At 30.1% G+C, this 27838-nt stretch overlaps 1 protein-coding gene and 1 pseudogene across 2 annotated transcripts in view; one reads left to right on the top strand and one right to left on the bottom strand.

Moving 5' to 3' along the window:
- LOC143245908 (F-box/WD repeat-containing protein 7-like) overlaps positions 1-311 on the bottom strand; it is an 18134-nt gene extending 17823 nt beyond the window's left edge. Inside the window, 1 exon segment of the mRNA XM_076492161.1 lies at positions 282-311. Coding sequence (XP_076348276.1) covers positions 282-311 — 30 coding nt within the window.
- Positions 312-1320: 1009 nt separating this feature from the next.
- Positions 1321-27574, top strand: LOC143247348 (anoctamin-2-like; annotated as a pseudogene). Its single transcript, XR_013026522.1, has 17 exons — positions 1321-1477; positions 1941-2104; positions 3308-3390; positions 5037-5109; positions 6117-6194; positions 9749-9919; positions 11200-11236; positions 13255-13366; positions 14343-14397; positions 19101-19198; positions 19471-19616; positions 20585-20737; positions 22174-22226; positions 23227-23405; positions 25301-25406; positions 26224-26938; positions 27129-27574. The product of XR_013026522.1 is annotated as an anoctamin-2-like (transcript).
- The last annotated feature ends 264 nt before the right edge of the window (positions 27575-27838 follow it).

Genomic DNA, 27838 nt, shown 5'->3' with positions numbered 1-27838 from the left:
AAGATGTGGTAATAACCAACCAAAAGAGATGTAGATCTAATAGAATTAGCATGTAGTTAATCAGATGTTTCTGTTATATAATAGTTTTAATTTCTGAATTTCAAAAGTAAAATATTTTAATTTGTAACGTCTTAGTGTTTACATTTCTGTATCACGTGATGGCACTTGTTTGTTTAAAATTGCTAAACTTAGACATCTTTTCACTTGTGTTTGGTTCACTGAAATTGAATACAGCTTTCAGACTTGCAGATTTTCCTGACATAACATAAAGTTATAGTTACCAAGCCATCCCATAAAGCTCTGTTCGACATACAGTCTTTCAAAATGTAAATAATTCTCTCTCTCTCTGTCTTTGACATTTGCTATTACATTTCAAATCTGCTATTACTATGTTTAGTTTAACCAGCCAAGGAAAGTGTTTTGATGCACAATGTTTAGTTAGAAAACCAGTTAAATTGTAATAATTATAAGACATTGAATTCTTTGTGTTTATTATTGTTTGTGCTCTAAATTGTGTGTTTGAAATTAATAAATAATTTGGGGAAAAAATGAAAAACAGCCCCATGGAAAATTTGGGTTAGCCTCTATCAATACTTTAAGTCTTTGACAACAAAAGAAATTACAGCATTCACAATAAAGTACTAGATTTTTGTTATTTTTTATGCACATATTTTGTTTGTTTTTATTATAAAAATAATACTTATTAGGTAACATTAGAATATATGAATGAAGAAATAGATTAATTTATTTGCAATATATGTATATACTTTTGAAGATTGTTTGTATGACATAACTTTATGCTGTAATTTGAACGAAGTGTATACAAGGTGATTCCTGGGTTGTTACATAGGCTTAGTATGAAGGAAGTTGTCATATTTAACTGATACAAGCCTGAAGATAGTCAGGATAAACAATGATAAGCTTTTATTGTGCTCTGCAGGGATTTTAGAAAGGAAAAATTTTATTTCATATTTTTTTTGGTGTGGTTACAAGGTTAAACAAATGGCCTGAGCTCATGTAATGTGAAGGTAGAGACACTAATGCATGACATATAAATATTTTCCAAAAATAACTTGATATTCAATTAGAAGATTTTAGAAGCTATGCAAATGAAATTTGGAAACTGTAATATTAAAGATATAAACATATTATTAATTTTAGCATGAAAATCACTTTGCTCTCATACTAATCAGAGTTTAAAATTGAGACAAATCTTTATAAAAAAAAAAAAAAAAAAAGGTTCTTATGGATTGATTTTTTGGAGTTCCTCATTAGTTATTGTATCCACTATATTTTGTTTGATAAGAATCACTTTATTGTTTGTTCCTTTCAATTTTTTCAGGGAATATTTTGGAGTGAAAATTGGCCTCTACTTTGCTTGGCTGGGATTTTATACCTGTATGCTGATCCCAGCTTCAGCAGTAGGAGTGCTGTGTTTCATCTATGGGTTCTTCACCTTGGTGGGTGATGCTCACAGGTATGAATTAGGGGAGAAAAAAGTTAAAAGAGTTATCAAACAGTTTATTATTTTTATAACTCATGTTTGATCATTTTCTAAATTATACCTCAAATAAATCAGTTATTTAGAGATATGTAATTGATGGAATGTGTTAAGTAATTAATCACTGGACTAATTAATCAGTGTTTAACTAATTAATTATTTTGCACAAGACATTTGTAGCTGGAATAATTGCAAAGAGTAATAATTGGAACCATTAATTTTTATTGGTTGATATGTTTTTAACCATTAATGTACCTAAAAATATTTTCAATAATTTTTGTGACAAATTGATTTAAACATAATTTCAATTAATTAGTTAGTTTATGTGGCATTATCATTGAAATTGATAGTTGTATATTATGATTGATTTAAATGTTCAACTGTACTGTGTTTATTCTATAAATTTAAAACAAAATTGCATTTTTTTTTTTTTTTACAGCAAGGACGTCTGTGAGAACCACAATGACGTAATTTTATGTCCTCGGTGTGACATAAAAGGATGTAAATATGAACAGCTAGGACAGACATGCACTTTTGTCAAAATTACACATCTTTTTGACAATGGTGCTGCTGTATTTTTTGCTGTTTTTATGTCACTCTGGGGTAAGTATTATATAGATTTACATGTTAAAGTTATATAAATAATATTCTCTTCTTCAGACTCTGTTAGAGCTTTCATACACAAAATATCAAATTTTTTGTAAATTAGTTTTAAGACTTTTTTAAGTTACGCTTTTCTTATGCCTATTTTCTTTTAGCATGTTGACTATCTAACATGCATAGTAATTTTGATTTTAAGGTTAAAAATGTTTGTGTGCATCAGAAAATGTTCAAATTTTACATATAAAATTTTTATAACCTCAGATAATTATCAAACATTTTTGTACAAAGAAAAACATAATGTTTTGTCTGTTATTTTTACTAATGAAACTCTGTATGGGCTTGATAGATTTGACCACTATAAACAATTAGGAAATTAATATAAATAATGCCTTTTTTCATTCTAGAATAACTACAAACTATAACTCATATAAAATAGCTTAAATTTGATAACATTATACATTTATATAGAAGGGGAGGACAAAAGAGTGCCTCTCCCTTGAAAATGTTAATTTATTTGATATTATTTTGGAATAGATCTTGTGAAGTGCATTTAACACATTTTTCTATTATCAAATAAAATATATAACAAATTAACAGTATTTTCGAGGAGGCCACTTTTCTTGTCCACACCACGTACATATATAAATTTATTATATTGATCTTTCAACTGTGTCTGGATAACAGTGTAGAAGTTACAATGACAAGGTGCATGTATGCTCATGCTACCATATCCAGTAACATAAAACTGACCTTACAAAGGACCTGAATTTTGGGAAAGTAACTCACTAAGAAAATCCTCATGATATGTGTGGTAATGGATGCCCATAGCAAAAGGGTTACTTCAACATAAAAACGTCCAACCTGCAATACTTGAAATGGTCTTAATTTCAAACCAACATAAAGCACATCAAATTTGCTACACATTCAAGACTTTAAACTTCTATTACTGAAGTCTCACATCAAACACTTCAAATTAATTCCAAAAGCATGTTATTACTTTGAGATATCTTGTCTGTAATTTGGGACTTTTCAAGGAAAAAAGAAAACACTTTACAAAGTTTATTATTACTAACACTTTGGTGAACAAAAATAGTTGAATAAATTATCATGAGCCATATAAGTTTAAAGAGTAATTTGTATTCTGTTGCGATTTTTGTCTTTAGTGATGATAAACTTTATCACTTTGTTTTTATTTACTTTCAGCCGTTATCTTTATGGAATTGTGGAAAAGATACTCATCAAAAATCACCCACCATTGGGATGCAACGAATTTTGACACCTTAGAGGTAATGTGTACTTTTATTTCAGTTATTAATTTATCACAATGGACTTGTGTATTTGACATGAACTTTTAACCATGGCAGTATACCTATTGTGATTGTGAAGGTACTAGTTGTGTCATGACAAATTTGACAGTAATCATACAAGTATTTTAATTATATGTTGTCAGTGTTGACTGTTATGATTGCAAAGTGATTTTTCATGTTAAGATTAAAAATACTTCATTTAAAAATTTTCAAATTTCACTTATGTAGTTCTTTAAACCTCCTTCATAAATATCAGATGATGTTTGCTGTCAGTAAAAAGTTTATTTTATCTGTTATTTTACAAGCTGTAACTTTCAAATGATCAGCCAATCTAAACATCCTCATAACCACCATAAAATTATGAAATAATTGTTAATTACTTTTTTATTGTGCTAAAATGACAACAAATTGTGACAATATACATCTTCTGTTTCTTCTTAATCTTACAGTTTTATTGACTTTTGAACCATGTTTAACTATTAATCCTTCCTTTGAGGGTTGCGGGTTTGCATTCCCATCACGCCAAACATGCTCGCCCTTTCAGCCGTGGAGGCATTCTAATGTCATGGTCAATCCCACTATCCATTGGTAAAAGAGTAGCCCAAGAGTTTGCGGTGGGTGGTGATGACTAGCTGCCTTCCCTCTAGTCTCACACTGCTAAATTAAGGACGGCTAACACAGATAGCTCTCGAGTAGCTTTGTGCAAAATTCAAAACAAACAGTCCTTCTTCACAAGTTTTAAATCACTTGGTGAACCTTCAGCTCATGTTACCCTTTTGAATTACATTAAACAATATGAAGAATATTTCTTATTACTATTCATTATTTTAGCTAATCTAACCTAACAACTTTCTTGTTTTTTCATTTTAGTTACTTTTATAGTAATAAATAAAGAATATTCATGAAAAACATAAAATGTACTGTTTACCAGCATCTTTTTTTGTTCTTTACTAATGGCACTACCACACTAAATGCCCCTTGCTGATATAGTGGTAAGTCTATGGATATACAACATCATAGAGAACTATTGGCAGCTTGTAAAAGAGAAGCTGTGTGCGTGCTAAATGACTAATTTCCTAGTGTATGACATCATGAACGAATAAGATAGAAAGCCGTAAAATAACTACTTTATAATAACTAATTTACATAAAATTATTCAATTCTTGTAGAGGTGATAAGTAAATTATAAAAAAGGAAGAATCTAAGAACTTAAATACTATTAAAATTTGATTCAGTAATTACATTGTGATGCAAAGTTTACTTGTATACATCGATAATAAACTAGTTTAATTAAATTTTGAATTTAACTCTGTAAAGGTTGTGACATATGCAGCTTGACCTTCTTGATGTGAAAGGGTTAATGACCTTGTTTTCCTGCCTTGAGTGGGTGCTCAGGACAAGTTTGTTTGTTTCCAGTATGATATTTACAGCTACTCTCTAGTATTTTCCTTTGAACATCTTTTCAAACTTTGATTTATAAAAATAATGTTTGAATGTTCCCTAAAGTTATTCTTTTGAGAAAGTTTCTCAAAAATACATGTTTAAAAATGTAAATTTCTTAACACACAGATATGATGTTTTACCTGAACTCTTGATCATAATGTGTGTTTTTTTTATATCACCAGGAACATCCAAGGCCAGAATATTTAGCCAAATTATCAACAGTAAAGAAAAAAGAAAGTAAACTTTATTACAGGGGTAAGAACAGCAGTTATCAATTTATAATAAACATCAAAACAAACATCTGACTTTTGTTTTGTCCAGTCTTGTTTTTATACAAGTCTAGATCTATCTGTTGATGATGATTTTGCAATGTTGTAGTTGATTATCAGATTATAAGTTTTATGATGACACTAAAAGTGTTTGGTATTGGTTTTACAACAAAACTGTAACTAAATAACTCTATCAAACAAAATTAACAAGCGATGTATCTTTTGTATAAATTCTTTCTTAAAATTATTAAACTTAAAAAATGCCTTATTCTTCTTGAAAAATGCAGTTATTTTGAGTAAATGGTCTTCAGAGGTACAATTTTAAAAGGGTGATAAAACACTTTTCTAAAAATAATTCAGTGTAAATGCATTACATGTAGTTTAAAAGACAGCAGAGTATAAAAAATACATGTGAATATCAAAATTTAAAAGATCTTGGTAGAACATTGTTTGAAATTGAAAGTTTAAAATGTCAACTTTATGCTTGTTTCAAATATTCTCATTTAAAGTCCCCGCCTGGCTGCCAGGTGGTTAAGGCGCTCGACTCGTAATTATAATGTGATGGTCAATCCCATTATTTGTTCGTAAAAGAGTAGCCCAAGGGTTTGTAGTGGGTGGTGATGACTAGCTGCCTTCCCTCTAGTTGTATACTGCTAAATTAGGGACAACTAGTGCAGATAGCCCTCGTGTAGCTTTGTGTGAAATTTAAAACAAAGCAAATAATTTAAAGTTCATTACATTTATTTTATCCCTTTTTTAAAAAACAAACAAACAAGTTAGATGTTCCAATGCCTAAGTTGTGGTTTTATTATCCCCTTCAAAAATAATGTAAATTGAACTTCAGAAGGAATATTACAGTAGTTTTTCATCAGTTCTGGTTCTTTTTCTAAGGGCATGTGTTTGAACTTTGTTTCTTACGAGTTATGAAAATTTATTACTTAGTTTTTTACTGATGTGTTTTTCTAAATGCTTCTGTGATGTACACTGTAACAGGTAAACGAACCATGTGTTTCGTTTTGGAAGAGACGAGTACCGTGTACCATATTTTCCTGGTCTGTGGTGTTACTACTTGTGAGTATTTATTTATGAATTAATTTGAGTATGTAGGTGTGTACACTAGAGCTATGTGAACATTTAAGATTTCAGATTTAAAGAAGAACCAATTTTGAGAACAGTGAACTTTAGAAACAGGTTCAGTAGGTAATGAAGACTATTTGACACAGTGATGGTGTTTGGTATTCAGTGGGAATGAGAAATTTATCTGTATACAGGAATATATGTGTATGTGAACTTTATTATTAAAATTATTAATTTGGGAAGGGGTGTATGGATCATCAGAAAAGTTGAATCAAAATATAAAATTGTCATTTCAAGCTGACAACTCGGGACTCTTAAAAGTAAACAAACTATTTTGTCCCCACTAAAATTGATAAGTACTGTAGGCATGGAGTTAATAGAGAGATTTATAATAATCTTAAGAAAATAATACAGACATTACTTGCAGCTGTATTTATTTACTTTGTTAGAGCCTTTGGCTATAGGCTTGACAATACAGTCTCTGCATTTTGATTCATGTTGTTTCTTTATTTTTCTGACAATCTAGAATGAGTTTTAATTATATTGTTACTTAAGATGTTTTTTTTTAATATTCATTAATAGAGAATACATTCTAAACTTCACAAGTGCATGTGAATTCAATTGAATGTTACATAATTTTTGACAGTTTACTGTTGCTTGTGCTTTATGTTCCACTTATCCACCACATATTAAAATAAATGACACATATTCAAGATAAAATAAACATATTTACTGGTATACACCTGTAACATACAAACTGTAAAATTGTTCTCAAAGGACCATTGTGAAGGCAAAGATTGTATGATCACAAATTTAATGAGTAGCTTCCATCAGCTTGAACTATTATATAACAAAAGATGAACAGTAACAAAGGAATCTCATCAGAATGGAATAATGTTTCTTTTAAAAAAATACAACAAAGTTTAGTGCAACATAAACATACACAGTCACATGCTTACTTTGATAGGTTTACATAACAATATGTTTGTTCTTCAACAGCCTGCTGTGTACAAGTGTTTGTTAGAAAAAGGCAACACAAATAATTCTCTCAGTGGCACACTTTGCTAAATTGCTAATTATCAATAACTTTTACTACCACTACCTGTTTAAAATTGCAATAGCTATATGAAAGAGTAATATATGCAGTGGTAATAAATACTGAATATGTACTTGTGACTTTTGCTAAGTACAAAAAACAGTAGAAAGAATTACCGATGTGATATTGAATAGTAGCATCTGTTATGGTAATCATCCAGTGTCAAACAGCTGTTGAAATGTTGCCAAGGAAATAAATTTGAGTAATGATGAACAACAGTGGCTTGAATAACAATATCCATCATCAGAATCGCCTAATTTTGTTGTATCTGTTTCCAATAAAAACACTAGAAAATGCACAAGCTGTAGTTTCCAACTAATGCACATACTAGTAAAACACTGGATTTTTTGATGGCTAAAAATGAAGGACTCAGAAAATTTCACAGCATGACATAATTAAGGATGGGAAGTAAGTTCAAAAGTACTGTCAGTTTCTTGCAGAAATCTCAGTGGAGTCCTGTAACAAAATAAATATCATTTGAAATAATTTTATAGTGGAATCAAAATGATTAATTGTGGCTTGAGTTAAGCTGTCAGCAATAGATCTACAGTTTTGTTTGCTTACATTTTTTTTGTGATCTCTATTTGTGGATTTTAAATACCTAGTTTTTAATTATCTGCTATGTTGACTTTTTTTTAGTGCACAACAATGAGAAAATATGTGTTTAGAGTGAGACACGACCCCCACTAGACACGTATAAAATTATTCCAGTAGGAAAACAGCCCTTTCAAATAAAACAAGTGTGTTTAAAACGTCTCTTTAAATAAAGATTTGTGTCTTTTGAAGTAATTATTTATCAAGGTTTTGTGACTTGTTTAACGTGAGTCCAATATGAAAGCAGTCACTCGGAACAACGTTGTATCTGTTATGCACTTATAACCACGTAAAGCATCTTTCACTGAAAATTAACTGATTTTAAGTGAGCATTCCATACAGCATATCTTTCTATGTTGTGGTTGAAAATGCTCAGTCGATTTTGCTGTAGTTTTGTGTAACAATAACATGAATAAAAATAACACGATTAAGTAAGGAAATTTTAACTTTGTCTCAACAATCATGTATTTTGCTTATTATCAATCTTTTGGTGGTCCAGTCTATTTACAAGAAAAGTTTTCAGTGGTGTTTCAAGAATGAGTCTACTTTTAAAGGTTTTTTCCCAAATGATCAGAGATTACTCAAAGGCTTAAAGAGACATCCCAGTACCACAGGTGGTACTGTTTTAGAGTAAGGCTGCATTCTTAAATTAAGATGACTTATAACTTCATGGTCATTGATTTTGGTTCTATGTTTAAAGAAAAATTGTTTTTAAAAGATGCATTTTGTAAACTTGGGAGGATTTTTTTATTATTTTCAGTGAATCCAGTTTCCAATTTTTTGCAGTATGGTATACAAAACAGTTATTTCTCATAATTGTCTCCACGGATAGGTGTACTGTATTTCAAGATGGCTGGTATGGATATTAAAACTCTTATTAAAATAAATTAGAAAACAATGTTTCACCTTCTTAGGAATCTCAGGCCTTCAGGTTAAGAAAAAGTTTTAATACCCATACCAGCCATCTTGAGATACATTTTTACTTGATGTGGGTTCCTCATCATCATGAAAGAGATATAGTTTTTCTGTTGCTTCACCTTCTTCCAAACTCTTTTCAGTCGATTGCCATACCTACATATCTTGGCAGATTATCTTGAAACTTGGTAGGGTCATACTTTGATCCAGTATGTCCAGTAAGTATTTTCATTTTTTTATTTAGGCTTTTTTAAGGGGTCAGATGCCAAACAACCCAAAAATATATATTTTGGGCTCTTGCGTGGTTATATTTACAGCAGTCTGGAAGTCAACTGGCACAAATGTAAATATTCATGAGCTCAATGCAATGACAAACAAAAATAGCTAGATTTGCCCATTTTGAATCTTTTTTTTTTTTTTTTTTTTTTTGGGGGGGGGGGTGGAGGCAGGAAGAGATCTGAAAAAAGCACAATTTAGAGATATTTGTTGATCATTTACTCAGCCATATTTTGACCAATTTACATGGTAGCTGGTAGAAAGATATTTTTGTACAGGTCCCAAACATTGACAAACAAAAAATTGTGAAATTGCCCATTTTTAGTAATTATAAAATGGGTTAAGATGCCACAGAAAAGCATAACTTTAGAGTTGTTTGATCAGTTGCAGATTTCATGGTTTTTGTTTTATCATATCCTGCAAAACAATTTGCTGCCTAGAAAATCTAGGCAAAGACTTAGTGAACCACTCCATAAAAGGACAAATAACCTCCAACTGTGTGAAGAAATCTGGACTTTAACTGCCAGACTCCAGTTATAGTTTGCTACAGCAAAGTGTTTTTTTTTAAGTTCCCTAAAACTATTTTAAATTTACATACATATTCTGTGTTACAGTAGGTCTTGATGCAGTGATTCTTTATAGAATTAAATTATGTTTTGTTCTTTAGATAACAATAGCTATTGCTGCTGTGGTTGGTGTGATTGTTTACAGAATATCCATTCAAACTGTTCTGTACTTCACATTGAGTGACAATCAGACACTAACCAGCATGGTATCTCTTACTACCTCTGTGACAGCTGCACTGTTGAACCTTGTATGCATCATGACCTTTAACCTGGTAGGTCACTTAAATGAGAAACATTAGGGATATGAAATTCACCTATTTCTAGTTGTGTAAAATGTACTTTTTATGGCTTTATTGAAGATGATATGGATCAAATACCTGCTTATAGTGATATGTGTATATAAGAGTGTGTGTGTATATATGTATATATATGTATCAAGTACCTGTTTAAAGTGGCACGTGTGTGTATATATGTATATAGTTGTATGTAAGCATATTAGTTTTGTTGTTTATTTATTTTTTACTTTGATTTCTTAATGACTAAAAGGAAATGTTATATGTAATTACTTGTAATTTTTTAAGGTCGTTTCTTGTTTTCTTTTCAGCTGTAAATAATGTAATTTTTTTTTTTCATGTTTGTATTTTCAAGAATGAAATTAATATAGCTTGGAATTTTTTTATGAATGCACCAAAATAACCATAAGAAAATCTTTATATTTTGCGTGCCAGAGAGATTATTAAAATAATGACAAACCCTCAGTATTTAAGTTCAGATGCAAGTAACACTACTATATATTTGTTTTGTAAGATCTTCAGTAGTACTTTTCAGTTTTGGCCATTTCAGCCATGGGGGCATTATAATATGACAGTCAATCCACACTATTCATTGGTAAAAGAGTAGCCTCAGGTGTGGCTGTGAATGGTGATGACTAACTGCCTTCCCTCTAGTCTTATGCTGCTAAATTAAGGACGTCAAGTGCAGATAGCCTTTGTGTAACTTTGTGCAAACTTCAAAACAAACCAAACCAAATAACTTTTCAGTTTTTTATAAACACACCCATCATCATTGAGTGGTCAAATACTAGGCACAGGAATTAGTGTACGTTGATCATGCATTTGTTCTTTTACCTTTGGGCTGGGCATGTATAAATTTGAATTAGAAAAACTTGATTTAAACTCCAAAAATTACAAGCCAGAGTAAAAAAAAACAAAAGAGAAAGAACACTTAACCAGGGATAAAATTACCATATTCATATCACACTGATATCTGAAACATTTTGGTATTGTTTCATTATTTGTATGCTAGGCCTAGTGGTCAGTGTTCTGAACTCTGAACCTGGGGGTTTATGGTTCTAATCCTGTTGCAGCAAAATGCCCTTCAACCTTGAGATTATGTGAATGTTGTAAAAGTGATTGTCAAATCCTGTTATTTGATTAGAGTAACCAAAGAATTGGCAATAGGTGCCATTTCATAGTCTTATCAGTTTAAAGTTAGGGATGGCTAGTGTAGATGTTCTTTCTGAAACAACTGACTAACTATTAACCTTTTCTAGATTTATAGAAGAATAGCCACCTTCCTCACTGAATTGGGTGAGTTTTACTTGTTTCTAATATTGGCAATTCCAAATGAACATAGGTTATTTTGTATGTTTTGTTCATCATTTTGAATAACAAAATTTAACCAGAATCTGACTGCAAAAGTTCTTATCCATATTTATTTTAGTGCTAGATAAATACTGTTGCAGTCACACAAAGTTTATCAGAATAATTTATACATCTTGAAAAACATATACATTTTATTGGTGAATAAATCCAAATTATGCACACTTTTCAAAATAGAACTTATTTCTTTAAAAAATTAATTTATGCCACATTATGCATGTTATCTGAATTTTTAATTAACTTTTCTGTTTGTACAGAATGTATTAAAATAACATTAGAAAGTAATTATGTAAAAGTATATTGAACATCACTAACAGCACACTTTATCACTTTACCAGTCTTAGTTTTATTATTGATCATGTCTGAGTGTTTTGTTAAATAAACTAGTGGGTCAGTGTGAAACACAGTAAAGTATATTTAGTTGCAATACCATATAGTCTTGTGATCAAAGCAGTGAAAACTGTTCACATTGCTAACATATATATGCAGAAATACATGAAAAATTGTATAGTATTTATATAAATATATTTATGATAATTTTAAGGTTAGATGATTATTTGTAACTTTTAATTTGGTATTATGTATTTGATTTGATGACAGTTCATGATGAAGAACAGTAAATATCATATACAGTGTACAGGGATACTGAAAAGGAAAACTTGTAAATACACATTTTAGAGGCAAGCACAATATGCAAGCAGTGCCATGGATATAGTATTTTTAGTCTTTACATAAACATCAACATGTTAATATGTAACTCAGATTGTCATCCTTTCTTGATTAGAAATACTTTTCCAGTGTGTTTTATATTTAGCATACAACAGACTTGTACATTCTACTAACAACTTGCAACATCTTGTGTAGATATCCATAATAAATTCAGAAATATAGTGAACATTCCATCTGTAATATGGCATTTGTCCAATAAACCGACCCCATGCATTTTATATTAAGGATATATGTGTGTTTCAACATAATTTTTTATAAACTTGTGTATGAAGGCTACTAATAAAATAAATTTTAAAATATGGAATTTTATTTTGAGATAAAATCATGTTACAATAAACAATAAAACATCTCTTGTTAATGCAGTCAATTGATGTAGAGATATTACATAAATTGGCTTCAGTACTGCATGTTATATATTTTAAAATTGTCAAAGATTACTAAAATGTGTATAAAATTACCATAAAAGATATTTCCACTGTAAAACTAGAATGTAAAGCTCTTTTTTTCTGTTACAGTATGGAATGAAGTCAATCATTTTGATTTAAAATTAACTTGTGTTTCCTAATGATTTGGCTTGAGAAGTAGTTCGTGTTTGCTAATTCATGGAAACTAGTGTATCTAGACCACAACTGTCTTGATCAACAGTCATTGGTATCCTACTTCTGACAACAACAACAAAAAAATGGTGGAGGCTAAGATAAGGCTTAACATTTATTTAGATCATGGACAAATTAAGAACAATACGGAAAATTCGTCTTCAGTTCCTATGATTTGTATTTTATTATGACTTCCTCTCCCTCAATACAAAAATATTTGACCGTAGTATTTCTAATTACTCAAAACTACATTGCAGAAATATCTTTGCTCCGTGTGACAGCAGCAGAGTCACCTAAAAGCTGGACCTGAACCAGACGTAGAATGATATTTATAACTATGGAAAATAATGAATTTTGTAAATAAGAAATAATTCACTTTCAGACAGAAAGATATTTATACTCTAAAGATTTGATTTGAAGAATAGAACTTAATGTTTCACCTAAGAGCTCTAAAAACCTCTGACATGATGGATGTTAAATGAGGAGTTTAATAGTATTATCAATTGGTTGTCATTAGTGTTAAGGTAGTTTATCAAACATTTTTTATTTATGTCAACCTTTTTCTGTATGTTAATATTCTTTTGTAAAATAGTAAATACTGTTCTGAAATATTGTATATAGAAATACATCGCACTCAAAGTGATTATGAAAATAGTTTGACTTTGAAGATGTACATGTTGAAGTTTGTCAACTACTATTCATCAGTTTTTTACATTGCATTTTTTAAAGGAAGGTGAGTAATTTGTGTTAAAATATGAAATGAAGTTGTTTACAAAAAAAAGAAACAGTGAACTCAAAATAAATGGTACTAAAAGACAGCTGATAATACATAGTTATAAAACTAATCTTTCAAGTTGTTTTGTAGACTAACTTATTACTGTTCATAGAAGTGTTTAAAATCACATGTAACATGATTTTGAAACATTTTAATATCTGCATGTGTAGGTTGAAGTAGATTAAGTTGTTGAAGCAATGTGCTAAACTGTTGTATTTACCTTTATGTGTTCATTTTTTTCTACTTTTGTTGGTTTTTAGTTTTTAATACAAAGATATTATTACAATTCATATGTAAGAAAAATGTTTTAAGCAATAAAACAAACTTGTAACACCATAATAAAGGGTATTCCCTTTCAAATTCAGATTATAGGTAACTAATCAAATATTGAAGCACATTATTTTTTGTTCATTAAAATAAACTTAGCATTATGAGGGCCCTTTATTTATAAATATTGCAGATAAAATTAATGTTTTAGCTGAATAATATAATTTATTGATGTACAAGTCTAAATATAACAAGCTAAAATGTTTTTTACATTTATTGTGCTTACAGTGAATTAAATGGTCATGGAAATTTTAATAATAACTTATTGAAATGGCATAGAATTCTTTATTTTTTAAAAATGTCCTAAACTTGTACTTCTTACCCCAATGACACAGCAGTATGTCTGCAAACTTACATTGGTAGAAACTAGGTTTTGATACTGGTGGTGGGCAGAGTACAGATAACCCATTGTGTAGCTTTGTGCTTAATTACCCACAAACTTGTGGTTTTACCTTTGAGATTTTAGGAGACTTAAAATGAAAAAGGACAATGGAGAAAGTGTGAATAGTTCATCAATACAGAATTGACTTTTTTAGATTTTATTTTTATCTTTATGTTACATGTGAAGAAAGTTGTTTATGTTAAAATTTATCTTTTGATGCAACAGGTTTGTTGGGTATCCAGGACATTACAATTCATTGTTTGGATATCGACAAGAGGAAGTATGTATAACATTGTCAGTTTTTTGTTTTATAAAAGTTCAGATGTTAAACTGTTATTTAAATTTTCTTTTTTGTACACAGTTTATTCATAGTACCGTATAATAATTCCAAAACATACTTAACATCTGTTGACATTGTAGCTATTTCTCAATATCCAGTGTCATTAGCTGCTCGGTCCAGTGGTTCTTTGAAGACATTGTGTCGGCTGGTATGTGGAATACTTCTATTACACTCCTATCTTTTGTTTACATGATCTGGCCAATTTCTCTTCTGATGGTGTCCCAGTACTTCCTGTATATTTTTTTACCACATCTGCTAGGCTTTTACCAGAAATGAGTATTTTCCTCAATCATATACTCTTTTATTTTTTCAGGGTCCCTTTATTTTCATGGTATCTCATTCTGGGGTGAGTGCTTCTGAGGCAAGTATGCTTTCTCTTTTTGACTTGATACTAGCAACTACTTTCATTATAATTACTACCACCAGTATGCAACAGGTTCTGTCAAAATGAGGTGCCCTGTAAGATCATTTAGGCACCTACCAGATGATATTATCTTATTGTGGATTGCCACTCATGGACATTCATGAATACAGCTAAAAGGATCTTGCTAATCTTCATATTGAATAAATTGTGATTGATTTGCTTTGAAAAAATGTAGGGAACTTGATTCCCCTATTGCACAGTTTCCAGAGCTCTGTTTTTCAGGTCTCCCCAGTGCATTTTAGCACACCAGGCTGTATTAGTGAAGCTTGAGAATCTGTGGCAGACAAGAGGCTTTTCCACCAAAGTTTTTGAGTGTGTTCAACCACTCTTGGAGAAGAGGGCAAAGTCAGGGGTCCTCCTTCTAGGGTTTCTAGATGTTTTTTTTCATCTTTCAGAAAGAGTGGCTCCAGCCTTCCTGGGAACCTACTCATAAATTTGGTTCATATTTTGCATACAGTTATCTAGTTGGGGAGTGCAAAACCCTTCTCTTTGATCAGTGCCAGTTTTGGTTATCATTTATGGAGGTTGGTTCACTATATCATAATTTTGAAACTAAAGCAATTCCATTGTAAGTCCTTGGTTGAGTGCAGGTTCCACATGATTCCAGGGTTAAGTAGAATACACCTTATCCACTTGGTTAGAGACTGAAAACAAATGTTCATAATTCCTTACCAGATGAGTTCTGTTCATTTGTTGAGTATGACATATGGGATCCCATTATTCCTAGCCTCGGGTGTTACCTTTTGGACTTGTTAAGTGTTGCTTACTTTCGTGTCGTTATTCTGATGGTGCCAAATGCAACATTCTTTGGTTACATGTTGGTATCTAAAGTGTGTGTGTATATATACACATATAACATTGTGGTCTGATAACCATAGCCAGCAACATGGGATATAGGTACTACAACCCCTTAATTTCAACCCTGAGCCATAGAATCTTGGCTGTCTGGTCAGGGTGGCCTACTTGATGATTATTCATATTCTGTTCTGCCTTTGATTTAGGAACAAAGCTCCAAGTGAAGAGCATATTTTTCATAGAGGTAGGGTGTAATTTCCACACTCTTGTACCACTTTTCTCTTGGTACATTCCTGTTCTATACAAATGCTTTGTGTGTGGATCATGCCTGCACTGCCCCCCTACACTTTTATCAATGTGAGATTCTAGCTAGAGTGTTGGTGGATGGTAAGTATTATTGGAAACAATTTTCAATTTAAGTAAAATGTTAACTTTTATTTTTAGATAACTTTAGAAAATAAGCCTTCTAGAGGCTTTTAATTTCTCAGTAATCTTGTAATTTTTAAGAAACTAAAACTGGAATGTAATTGTCACTTTTCTGTTCTTTAAGTCATAATAAATAACATCATGTTGTTGTTTGCAGTTTATTATTTATAAAATCCTACCTTTTTATTTACTTTTGCACTACCAAAATAATTAAGACAACTTGCCATTTTCAGACTTTCATTTATATCTCCTGGTAATATTGAAACATGAATGTTGTAAAGTGTCTTTAAAGTTGATATAGTCATGTGAAGATTGTATGCAAAATGGTGGTCAGTTGGCCAAAATGGCCATTAACTTAATTAACTTCTAAATACGTAAGGATATTATGAGTTAAGAATTTAAATAATAAGTTAAAAAGTAACTGAAACATTGAAGGAAATATTTTATTAATAATTGTGTTGTTTGTTCTTAGTTTAAGTTGAAATTTGCAAATAGGATTTGATTTTATACTGTATCTATAAAACTAAATATGTTCTATAATTAAGGACTTTTGTGATTTTCTTTTCCAATGTTCTTTTTTTAAGTTGTCTCTTAGACATATTCAAAAGAATTTTTGGTTTTTTGAAATTTTATCCCAAGAAATTATAAGTATCCAGCATTGTCACTGTGTTGTAGAAACAACACTAAACATAAAGCATTGTAAAACTATCTCCAATTTGCACATATCATTCAGTGTTGCTCAGACCTGTGTTTAGGCCTGAGTTTTATTGCTACTAGCAGTAGTATAGATCTAGGCTTAGATAAGATCCAAGATCAGTAATAATTATTCATTTATACACAGACAAATGTAATTTAGATTAGAAAGTAACATACCTAAATTACTTCTTTCTTGTTCTAACAAACTGCATTTTGATATATGTACATAAGCTCCCACATGACCTTACTAACCAGCACTGTTTGAGGTAATCTACTTTACACAGACAACACTGATCTATGACCTACTTTATCAATATGTATATGCTCAATCTGAAACCTGGTTAGACAATGTTTTGCTCAATAACATAATAGCAATCAGTCAAATAACTATAAGAAGTCCTGTATTTGCACTGGTATTTGGGACCTGAAGTCATAAATTCATGGTAAAAAAACATGAAATCTTGATTTTTATTCAAAGAACACTTCCTGTTGGCTGGGAAAAATAGCAATATTAACCCTTTTCTGTAGACATTTTTTCTGTGCATGTCTTAAGGTTTTAGTGAGTTACATTCAAAAGTTGATTAAAGTATTTTCTTTTCATGATATACTAATAAATAAACTCTGAAAACATAGCTCTTAATCCATATTTTAATAGTATACAAGTTTAAAGATTTTACTTTCAGAAGGCAATATTTAAAATAAAAAAACTAGAATTTTCTAGTGTAAGAATTGTAACATTTTCTCTCTAGGCCTTTTCTTCTCTAATTTATTTACCACCCCTCCAAGAAGTAGAAAATGAAATTTAATGTAAATCACTTATTATTATATAATTTCACTAAGGCATACTATAATTTTCATAGCGTTTGATATTATTTGGTTCCAGAGACATGAAATCAAATCTATCTTGCCACACCCACTTGTGACGTCCTCTTTATTAGAAATTACCAATAAGTGTTTAAGCCACTCAGTTCAGTATTACTTAAAAACCAATAGAAAGCCGTGGTTTTCATCTGTCAAGTGATTTATCATATTGCAATGTTTCCTGTAAATAAAATTCCATATTTTGCTTTCAATTTAACCTTGATTGCCATGGGAAATTATTGTTTAAAAATAGAAATATCTTTAGATCAGTTAGGTTAGATTGAGTAAAATAAGTACTACTGTTACTACTAATAATAATAGGCCTGGCATGGCCAGGTGGTTAAGGCACTCGACTCGTAAATTGAGGGTGGCGAGTTTGAATACCGTCACACCAAACATGCTCGCCCTTTCAGCCGTGGGGTCGTTATAATGGTACAGTCAATCCCACTATTTGTTAGTGAAAGAGTTGGCACTGGATGGTGATGACAAGCTGCCTTCCCCCTAGTCTTGCACTGCTAAATTAGGGACAGCTAGTGCAGATAGCCCTTGTGTAGCTTTGCACAAAATTAAAATAAAACACACCAAAAAACACACAAACAAAAAACTAATAATAATAGTAATATTTTAAAAATGTTCATGAGTAGCTCGTGCATAATGGAATTCAAAAGCATAGCAAGAGCTGCATATTTGTCACATGATTTACAACTTATTAAGGCATGAATAGTAATTAGTTAGGGGTTATAAAGGCAATAAAACAATAACATTTAACAATGTATACACATACACACACTATTATGAGCATAAAACTATTTAGTATAAACATAAGTAGTTTAATATCACAATTTAAAGTCATTCCAGACAGTCATTCTTCACTGCTTCATGGGTTACACCAGTAACAAGGATTTAGGTTTAGATATTACAGAAAAGGTTTGAAATTTTTGAGACTAAGAAAAGTATTTTTAAGCTAAACATGGAAATCAACATTCAGACTAGCAAACAGAAATTCTCTATTTATTCATCTATACATATGTAAGTATTCACAGATACATTTTAGTGAAAATACTTCATCAAAAAATATAATCTTTGGTGTGCAAAAAACTTTTTATGTTTACTTAAAGCCTGCCAAATGATGTGAATACATTGTAATACTATAACAAGCACAGAATAATTGTTAGGTCAGTTCCTGGGATTGAGCCTGTCATGAGAAACTTAAACTATGAAGAATCAATCAAAGTTTTTCATGTTAGTCGCACACATTCTTTAAATTTTGAGGTTTGAAACATTATTTTTTTGGACCATTTGATCCTGGGCAAGTTATTAGTGCTCTCACTCACTAACTTGTATCTTATTGTACTTTTCAGTCTTGTGTCCTTTCTGAGATATTTTTTAAAGTGGTATTGCCACAGTAATTTTGAAACTGTTTTTCTACATTTCTTTCTAGTGTGGAACAGGAGGGTGTTTGTTTGAACTCTCTTTGCAGTTAGCTATAATTGTGGCAGGGAAGCAGTTCATTAACGCCGTGGTGGAAATGGGTGTTCCGTAAGTTTTTTAGTTAAAATAGACATTTATTGTAATAATTTCATGTAAGAACATTTTCTATGACAGTTGGCTCATTTTGAGATATTAGAACTGTTGTACTTTTTTTTTCAAAAAGTGATTTTGATATGTTCAAGATTCATAGTTTATTAATGTTCAGTCAAACATGTAGTATGTCAGATTGTATGTAAAATTAAACTATTTATACATTCATGTCAACAACAAAAACTGATATTATTTTAAAACTAGGTAAAAATATTTTTGTATTTATCTAGATGGCTGTTACGGGTTTACAAGAAGTGGTCAGTGCATAAAAAGGGTCAGTGTGCTCATGAAAACCATGCACCCACTCAGTGGGAGAGTGACTACAACTTAATAAACCAGGAAGAACTGGGTCTTTTTAGTGAATATCTTGAAATGGGTAAGGCTTAAGTTTAAAATAATGATGTGAAAATAATTACATTAATAGATACATATGTTCTACATAAAAAGTTGAACAGATTAAAATGGTACTTTTTCCATGTCTGTGAAAAATGTTAGATCTTTAACAATGACCTTGTAGTTTGTACATCATTCAAGAGCCTTAAAATCAAGTTATTCTAATTGTAGTTAACTGAGTAACTGACTACTATGGAAATGAATGAAATATAATTATTTTAAGTATCTCCAACGTAGTTTAAAATACTTTTAGATATATAATGTATAATTAACAGTAAAGATGAAATGTGTGATATGATAATAATGTATGTGAAAACGTAGTTGGAGCAGCATTTAGAATGTTTTGATGATGTAGAAATGGATATGAATTGTGTTTATTGCTTAGCCTGAAGGGTTATAATGCTAAGATTAAACATTTGATTCCCGCTGTGGTTATGGGTCAAATTCCACATCGTACAACTTTGCATTTAACAAGAAACAAAGAAATTTTTTTTTAATGTTATGGGTTTCAGCTTGTTTTTCAGAACAGTTTAATGTATAGAGGAAACATTTATTAAATACCTGTAAAACAGCTACACCACCTCAATGATTAGTATTTTTTGGAACAGCAATTTTAAAGGTCCTTGTCTGTGTTTTAGTTTGTTTGTTTTTTAAATGAAACATTATTAATATGCTACTTGATTTTGATGTTAATGTTTCTGTCTTGACTTTCATGTCAAACTAGAAATTAAATCTCTTATTCAACCACCTCTAGACCTGAATCAACACCATAAGGTTAGAATTTCTGTGTAATAAAGTGTGATACTTCCAAGGAGTCACCACATGTATTATTGTTATTGTAGTCCACGAATTACATTAATATATTTAACTGTCTAAATCATAAAAACTTCCTCAAACATTAAATGTACAGTTCAATTAATAAACGTTTCTGTAATTTGTTCCCTTCTCCAGTGTTGCAGTTTGGATTTGTCACAATTTTTGTGGTTGCATTTCCTCTGGCACCATTATTTGCTTTAATAAACAACATCACAGAAATCAGGCTCGATGCTAGGAAGTTTATCACTTTCTTACGACGACCTGTTGCAGAAAGAGTTAAGAACATTGGTGAGTGCACAGTGTGGTGAATACAGCAAGCTGTTTAGTTTTAGTCTGTTAAGAAGAAAGTAAATTGACAATGTTACATATTTTTTATTTCAGACAAGTCTCTGATTTATTATGTTACATACATTATGTATTATTGCTCTAAATAATCACTAATTTGAATTTAGTTGTTATTTAAATGTTAGTATGTATTAAAATATGATATTTCTCAACAAGATTGGCATGTACTGTTCTCTATTATGACTCAAATATATTAAAATATGCAAAAAGAAAAACGACACAAATTATAATTATAGTTATTACAAATTAGGGTTTAGGTACAAGAGTTTTAGAAACAATACTGAGTTTTATATATGATCTAGAACCCGATATTTTATCGACAGTTCAGGCCCATAACAAGCAAATTCAATCCGAGTTGAGACTGTCACACATCACTTAAGCTGGCTATCTTGTATGGCTTTGCACTGATTACAAACTGACTTTTTCCAGGGATGCTATTTAATGTCCTTGTAGAAAAAATAATATCCCAAATTAATGTGTTGAAATTGAATGGTTTGTAATGTTCAAAATCTACTGCATACCTGGTTCCCAATTTTGTAGTTTTATGATTAATTGGTGTTAATCACAATAATAGCTTCTGAGGCCTATATCACACTGACTTTAACTGACTAATAATATTATTCCTGCTCTTGGGATGTTGGTTTATATAGTATATTGTGAGTTTCTAGAATATTCACCAAAGTTGGAAGATGCTAGTGTTTTCATAAAATAAATAAATATTAAATCTTACTCTTGAGATTCTTCTGCAAATTTCAAGAACAGATGGGACTTGTGCAATACACAGCCAACAATATACATCACATGCAAAAAAGGAAAACTATATTGAAATAAATGTAGGTACTAAAACAAATGTATCATGGTAAATCTGTTAGAAATCACAGTCTGAAGCTCTTAAAATGTAGACAATAATGTTGTGATACCCAACTTCTTTGTGACATACAAACACTCTTCCATTAACTGAGTGAGGACTGTCATTAGTAAATAATAACAATCATTTGACAGTCATGTGTGAACCAATCAGTTGTAAGAAATATTTGGATTTTAGCCTTTTAGGTATTTTCATTATGACATTTCTAGTTACCCAGATAGTGAAGTAATCTAATATTCATACTTTGAAGTTTGTTTTATTTCAAACCTTGATTTTTTTACACTAAATATACAGAGAAGAATTATTAGAGTTAATTAATAACTCCTGATTAGTCTTTAGTGATAAGTATTAATTCATAACTTAGCTGAGATATATATAATCCATTCTATACATGAATGTAATGTTAATGAAAGAGAATTGTTTTGTAAGCAAAAAAATAATAAAAAGATTAGACAGTAAAGTTATTGAAATATATTCCAGTTATCCTAATAGGTTGATTCTATTTTGATAGGAATATGGTACAGAATTCTTAATTCTGTTGGAAAGATTTCTGTCATCACAAATGTAAGTACAGAGAATTATGAGCAATGTTTGTACTTGTTCTTTATACTAACTGTTAGTAATATCACATACATTGATTACAGTGATAAAGGAATACTTCATACGCATGTATGATATTAGAGTGAGACACCTTAAGAATCATTATAAGTGAAATAAACTCTTTGCATTTCCTTTCAAATTTTATCTAAATTATGAAATTATTTTGAGAAACGTTTGATGTTTAAGGTGATTATTAAATTAATGTAATTAATGTTATAAGTATAGGTCAGTTCCAAAACTGTAACTTAATATGATCTCTTTTAGAATTTCTGTGTACTTGTGTTCTTTCTGCAGTGATTTTCTAAAGCACCTTTAGTGGGTTTATAAAATACATTGATGTGATTTCTTTTTTGTGAGTCAGTTTACAAGTTTACACCTACTGACCATTGGTTGTTATTAATTAAAGACGAAATTTTGTGCATTGAAGAATTGTCATGGTGTTGATCTATCACAATTTTGATGTGATATAAAAACTTAATTGTTACTATTATGAAGAGACAGGAGTTTATAATGTATTACATATTGATGTCAATAGAAACAATAAATTGTTTTTTACCTTTCTGATCACTTGAAGTACAGTGTATTACTTTATTTTGGAATTATTTAGTATAATAATTCTATATAGTAAATTGATGTTCATTTAATATAAAAAGTAACAATGTCATAAGAAATTTAAGATGAAAGTGCTATTATTTTCTGTACTATCAAGCATGGTTAGTGATGCAATAGACATTTAACACAGTGAATTTTATTATAATCCACAATGTCAAACCCAGTTAACTGTGTACTATGACATTTACATTTGTGAATATTTTCTTCTACATTGTCCAATATACTTAATAGTGTGAAACTTAATAATGTTTGCTCTTACACAATCAAACTAAATAATATTACAGTATATTATTTAAGGTGAAAGAAAGTGTGTTATTTTCTGAACTGTTAATTCTATATTCTTACTTTTCAGGCACTAATTATTGCCTTTACATCAAGTTTTATAGAGGAGACATTTTATAAAGTTTTCATTTCACCAGATGGGTCACTGAATGGATTTCTGAACTTTACTCTGTCAGATTTCAACATCAGTGACTTTCCTGGTGATTTGAATATTCTTTCTGAACCTGACACCAGTGTGGAATACTGCAAGTAAGTGTTAATTTTGTTTTATTGTTTCAAATTAACAGAGCATAGAAAACAATGTATGTGTGATTAAGAACCAGTGTGGTGTCTCTTTAACCCTACTGACGTGAGACATCAAAGTGAACAAGTTACAACCGATTCAAACTTTTACTGACAGATTCAAACTTACGTAGATTCAAACTTTAACCCTATTGACATGGGATATCAAATTGTGCAAGGTACAACCATTTTATTGAGTTAGTTTCAAAGTTATCATCCATGAAAGTATTTTTCATCATTGCAACAACATTTTTACCACAATGAACCAGATTCAAGGCAGTTGAATGCAACATGGTACATTTGGCATGTATAAGTTGGTGGAAATGATGCCTAGCATGCAAAGATAGATGGGTACAGATGATGTCTATCATGTTAAATGTATGGGTGGAAATGATGTCTAGCATGATCAGACATATTGGAAAAGATATCTGGTATGCGTAGATATTTCGATGAAGGTTATGTCTCGTATGCATAGACATATGGATTGAAATGATGTTTGGCATGTGCATATATAATGCTGTAGGTGATATCTAGCATGTGTAGATATATGGGTGGAGACAATAAAGGGTTGATTAAACTACTTAAAATAATACATATTATTAAACTTGGTACAACAAGATACTTTATAACTTAAATATTAGTATTACATAAGATTTAATTCTTAAGTTAAAAAATGAATATACTTCTCTACACAATCTGGTGATGCTCTGACTTTTCATTTACAAATATTTTTTTTTTCTCTCCTCTTGTGAGGGTTTAAGATTGTTCAACCAATTAGAAACATATATATAGCAGATACTAACAACTCAGAATATAAAATTTCAACCCAAATGACAAATCCTTGTATTATCTTCTGTTTTCAAGAAATTTGTGTAATTCTCATTTATATTGCTGTTGGACAATTGGTTGTATTTATATAACTAATAAAAGAGTGTATTCTATCCATAAATCAGGCAAGTTTCTTTTTGTTTCGGCAGTCAAAGCCAATACTTCACGAAGCTAGCCTGATGGGTTTCGACAAAAGTGTTGCTGTAATTAATTTGTTTTTTTTGTTTTTTTATAAACCTAATTGTAGGTTAGTTAGAAATAACAGTTGTTTTACAATTCTATTCAAGTGCATTATGCAATATTTTTTAATGTAACATAATTATTCATAGTACTAAACAGAAATTTTATTATCCTTTTATAAACATTAAAAATAATCACAAGAGATTTCATAACATTCACCATCAGTTTTATTTTTTATTCTGAAAGAAGTAACATTTGTACAAAACTTTAATACATTTTTCTCCGAGGAAGATGAAAGGATTGTTTCTAGATTCTGTTTTATGTGCAGTAAAAAAGTTATACATCTTCAAGAGAGAGAACTTTACTGATTTTATCTTCAGCAAAATTTGAATCAACTACATCGACTCTCTCAATGACTGTATTTCAGGATTGATACACAAATATTGTTTAAATAAAACACAATAGAATTTGAAGAGTAAACCCTTCGATGATGTTATTTCTTTTCTGTTGGTACAAATCTATTAATATTTCCCAGACATCAGAGCCACAAAATTCCAACAACATCTCCTCACTCAATAGGATTTCAAAGGAACTTTTTTGGAAGAAAACTATAGAATTAATTTCTAACAATTTGATATTGCTAACAAACTTGGATATTGCTGTTCATATAAGAGCACAAAATGTACTTAGCTGTTTAAGTTAGAAAGTTAACTTTATTTTAAAAAACTTGTCTGAGTACAGATAACAATTTTAAGGTATAGTTAAAATTTTATGAAATGCAAAACATCCACTATAAAATAAGTTGTTTAAAATGCTGGCTTCTATTTTAAGGTCATTTTATTTCATGGTTTCAGGTACCAAGACTATAGAGAGCCCCCAACAGCAAGCAACAAATATGAATATAAGACGTTATATTGGCAGCTGGCTACAGCTCGCTTGGTTTTCGTTTCTATTTTTGTGGTTGGAAACAATTTTTCAAATTATAGATCTTATTTTTGATTAAACTTAATTACATTTGCAGTTTATTTTTAGTTTATACTAAAATAAATCAATTAACAGTAGCTTTCACTTAAGGACATAAAATACAACCTTCTTTCTTCAAAAGATAGAATATTTTTAAATGTTAATTGTAGAACTAACCTGAGACTTTATTTAACCAAAGTTTTCAAAACAAATATAAAGTGTGAATAGCTTTTATTAAAACACCTTTATTTGTAATTTAAATTTTTTGAGGAAGCTAAATATATGTTTAGGTGTACATAAACCCACAGAACCAGTTGAGAATTGCTGTATTAAATTAACTTCAAGGGAGTTGGAAACTTTTTAACATTTACTGAGACTGAAAATGTATAAACATTATAACTATGTTCAGTTGTTTTTAATGAAGCAACATAAATAGAGTATAAAAGGTAATACATTTTAATACAGCCAGGACAATCCTAGAATGTTTTTAAAAGTTTCAGTAACATTTACTAAGTTATCCTTCACAAAATGGATTGATTAATCATTTTTGTTAATAAACTATCCTTTTTATTACCCAATTCTATAAGTGTTAGATTTTTTTGTGGCTTCTGTTCATCCAGTAGAATGTTTTTCTTATTATGTAGCACTGATACTGTTCTGAATGACTGTACATGCTCATTAGTAATTTAAGAAGACTTCATGATTTAATCATTGTTCATAAAGTTTTATAATCTGTATTGGTTAAACAGTGTTATGTAAAAGGATTATGTTTTAAAAACTGCTCCAGTGAAACTTATGTTTTTCCTTTTTTTAGTGTCTTGTATTCATCATGACAACTCTAATTTGTTGGTTAATACCAGACATTCCAAAGTCTGTGAAACTACAGATTAGACATGAAAATCACATCGTCAATGATGTGATTATTGAAGAAGAACTGAAAAGAGCAAAATATCTTGGAAGGAGGGAAACACCATGATTTTAGAACATCATTTCACAGATTGGTAATATTTAAAAATTTGAACAAGGCAGAGTTTTTTTTCTGTTTAAGAGGTAAGTGAACAGGTTGATAATAACATCTAATCAAATATCTATGGTCAATGAAGTCCAACAGGGAATACAGTTTCCATACATATATGTGCCACAAGAACAAGTACGTTTTAAACTTTGCAAAAGTCTATGTTATTTAGAAAATTTCTTCTTTCACTTAACATTTGATATATTGCAACCTCAAAGGTCAAACCTTGTTAAATCTTAAACAAATTATTTATTTTTGTTTATATACTTAATGTTTACACCATCTTGGTGACAACAGTTTTAAACTGTCTTGTATTATAACATTGACGTTTTCTTTTGTTGAATGTTTATAAGTACTTAAAATCTTTAACCAAACTTCTATCTTTCACGTATCTTTTAGAACAGGTGTCGGCAACCTTTTAGGTCTCGGGAGCCAATCTGAATTTAGAACAAGAATACTGCAGGAAATCAAAATAAACACTTATGTTACACACACACACTTAATGAAATACTGTGTAAGTAAAACTAAAGAAAATGTAAATTGATTATTATATTTACAGTGTGTTCTTTTAATGACATTGGTGCTGTTACATAGTTTTGTTCCTTTCCCTGAAGTCTGTTTCACAATTTATTAAATGTAATTTCATATTCAGTTTTCTACTATTATTACTGAGCACGTTTTTTTTGTTTTTTTTTCTGATTTAGGAGAATCTCTGAATACACAGGTAGAACCAAACATTGTGAAGATGATACTATAGAAGTGGAAGACCATTCCAGAGTTGTAGAATGAAGTAATATGCCTGCTCCTGCACCTTGTTCAAGGTGACGTGCCATCAGAATTCTAAAGAACAAGACTTGAACAGTGTTAACAGATCAACAACAAATGCTACAATCTGTTCCAAATTGTTATCAACTTTGTCATTTGTGTATGAATCTCAAACTTGTGTTCAGAGTTTGTTTCAGAAACACCATTGTTAAGATAATGTTTACTCTTTGAACTGTTTTAGTGTCTCCACAATATTAAGTTCCAGTGTTTTAAAATAATGATAAATCAGGAATTAAAGTTTTTAATTTTTACACTGGTCATCACTTTTTAAATCATTGTTAAGTAGATTTAGTGAAAAAGAAGCTGTTTTTAATAAAGATCTTGAACTAAATTTTGTTCAGAGGAAATTTATCTTAACCTTCCTTTCTTTAGTTCAAAATTTGTCATCTATATTGTTTTTATCAGTGTCAATATACGTTGGTTGTCAGTTGTTTTTTTTAAGTGTGCTGTCAAATTATCAACAGAAAAAAATTCTTGAAATGATTGTAACAAAGAGTACACTAAAGTTATTTGATTAACTCAAAGGAAAATTCTTTAAAGTTAATGAAAACTTCAGTTTATGAATTAGTACTTACTGTTATAAATGTGT

This window comes from Tachypleus tridentatus, chromosome 3 (genome assembly GCF_004210375.1).
Source record: "Tachypleus tridentatus isolate NWPU-2018 chromosome 3, ASM421037v1, whole genome shotgun sequence".
In the NCBI taxonomy this organism is placed as follows: Eukaryota; Metazoa; Arthropoda; class Merostomata; order Xiphosura; family Limulidae; genus Tachypleus; species Tachypleus tridentatus.
Note: the sequence above shows the minus strand (reverse complement) of the source record. Positions and strands in the feature narration are given on the sequence as shown.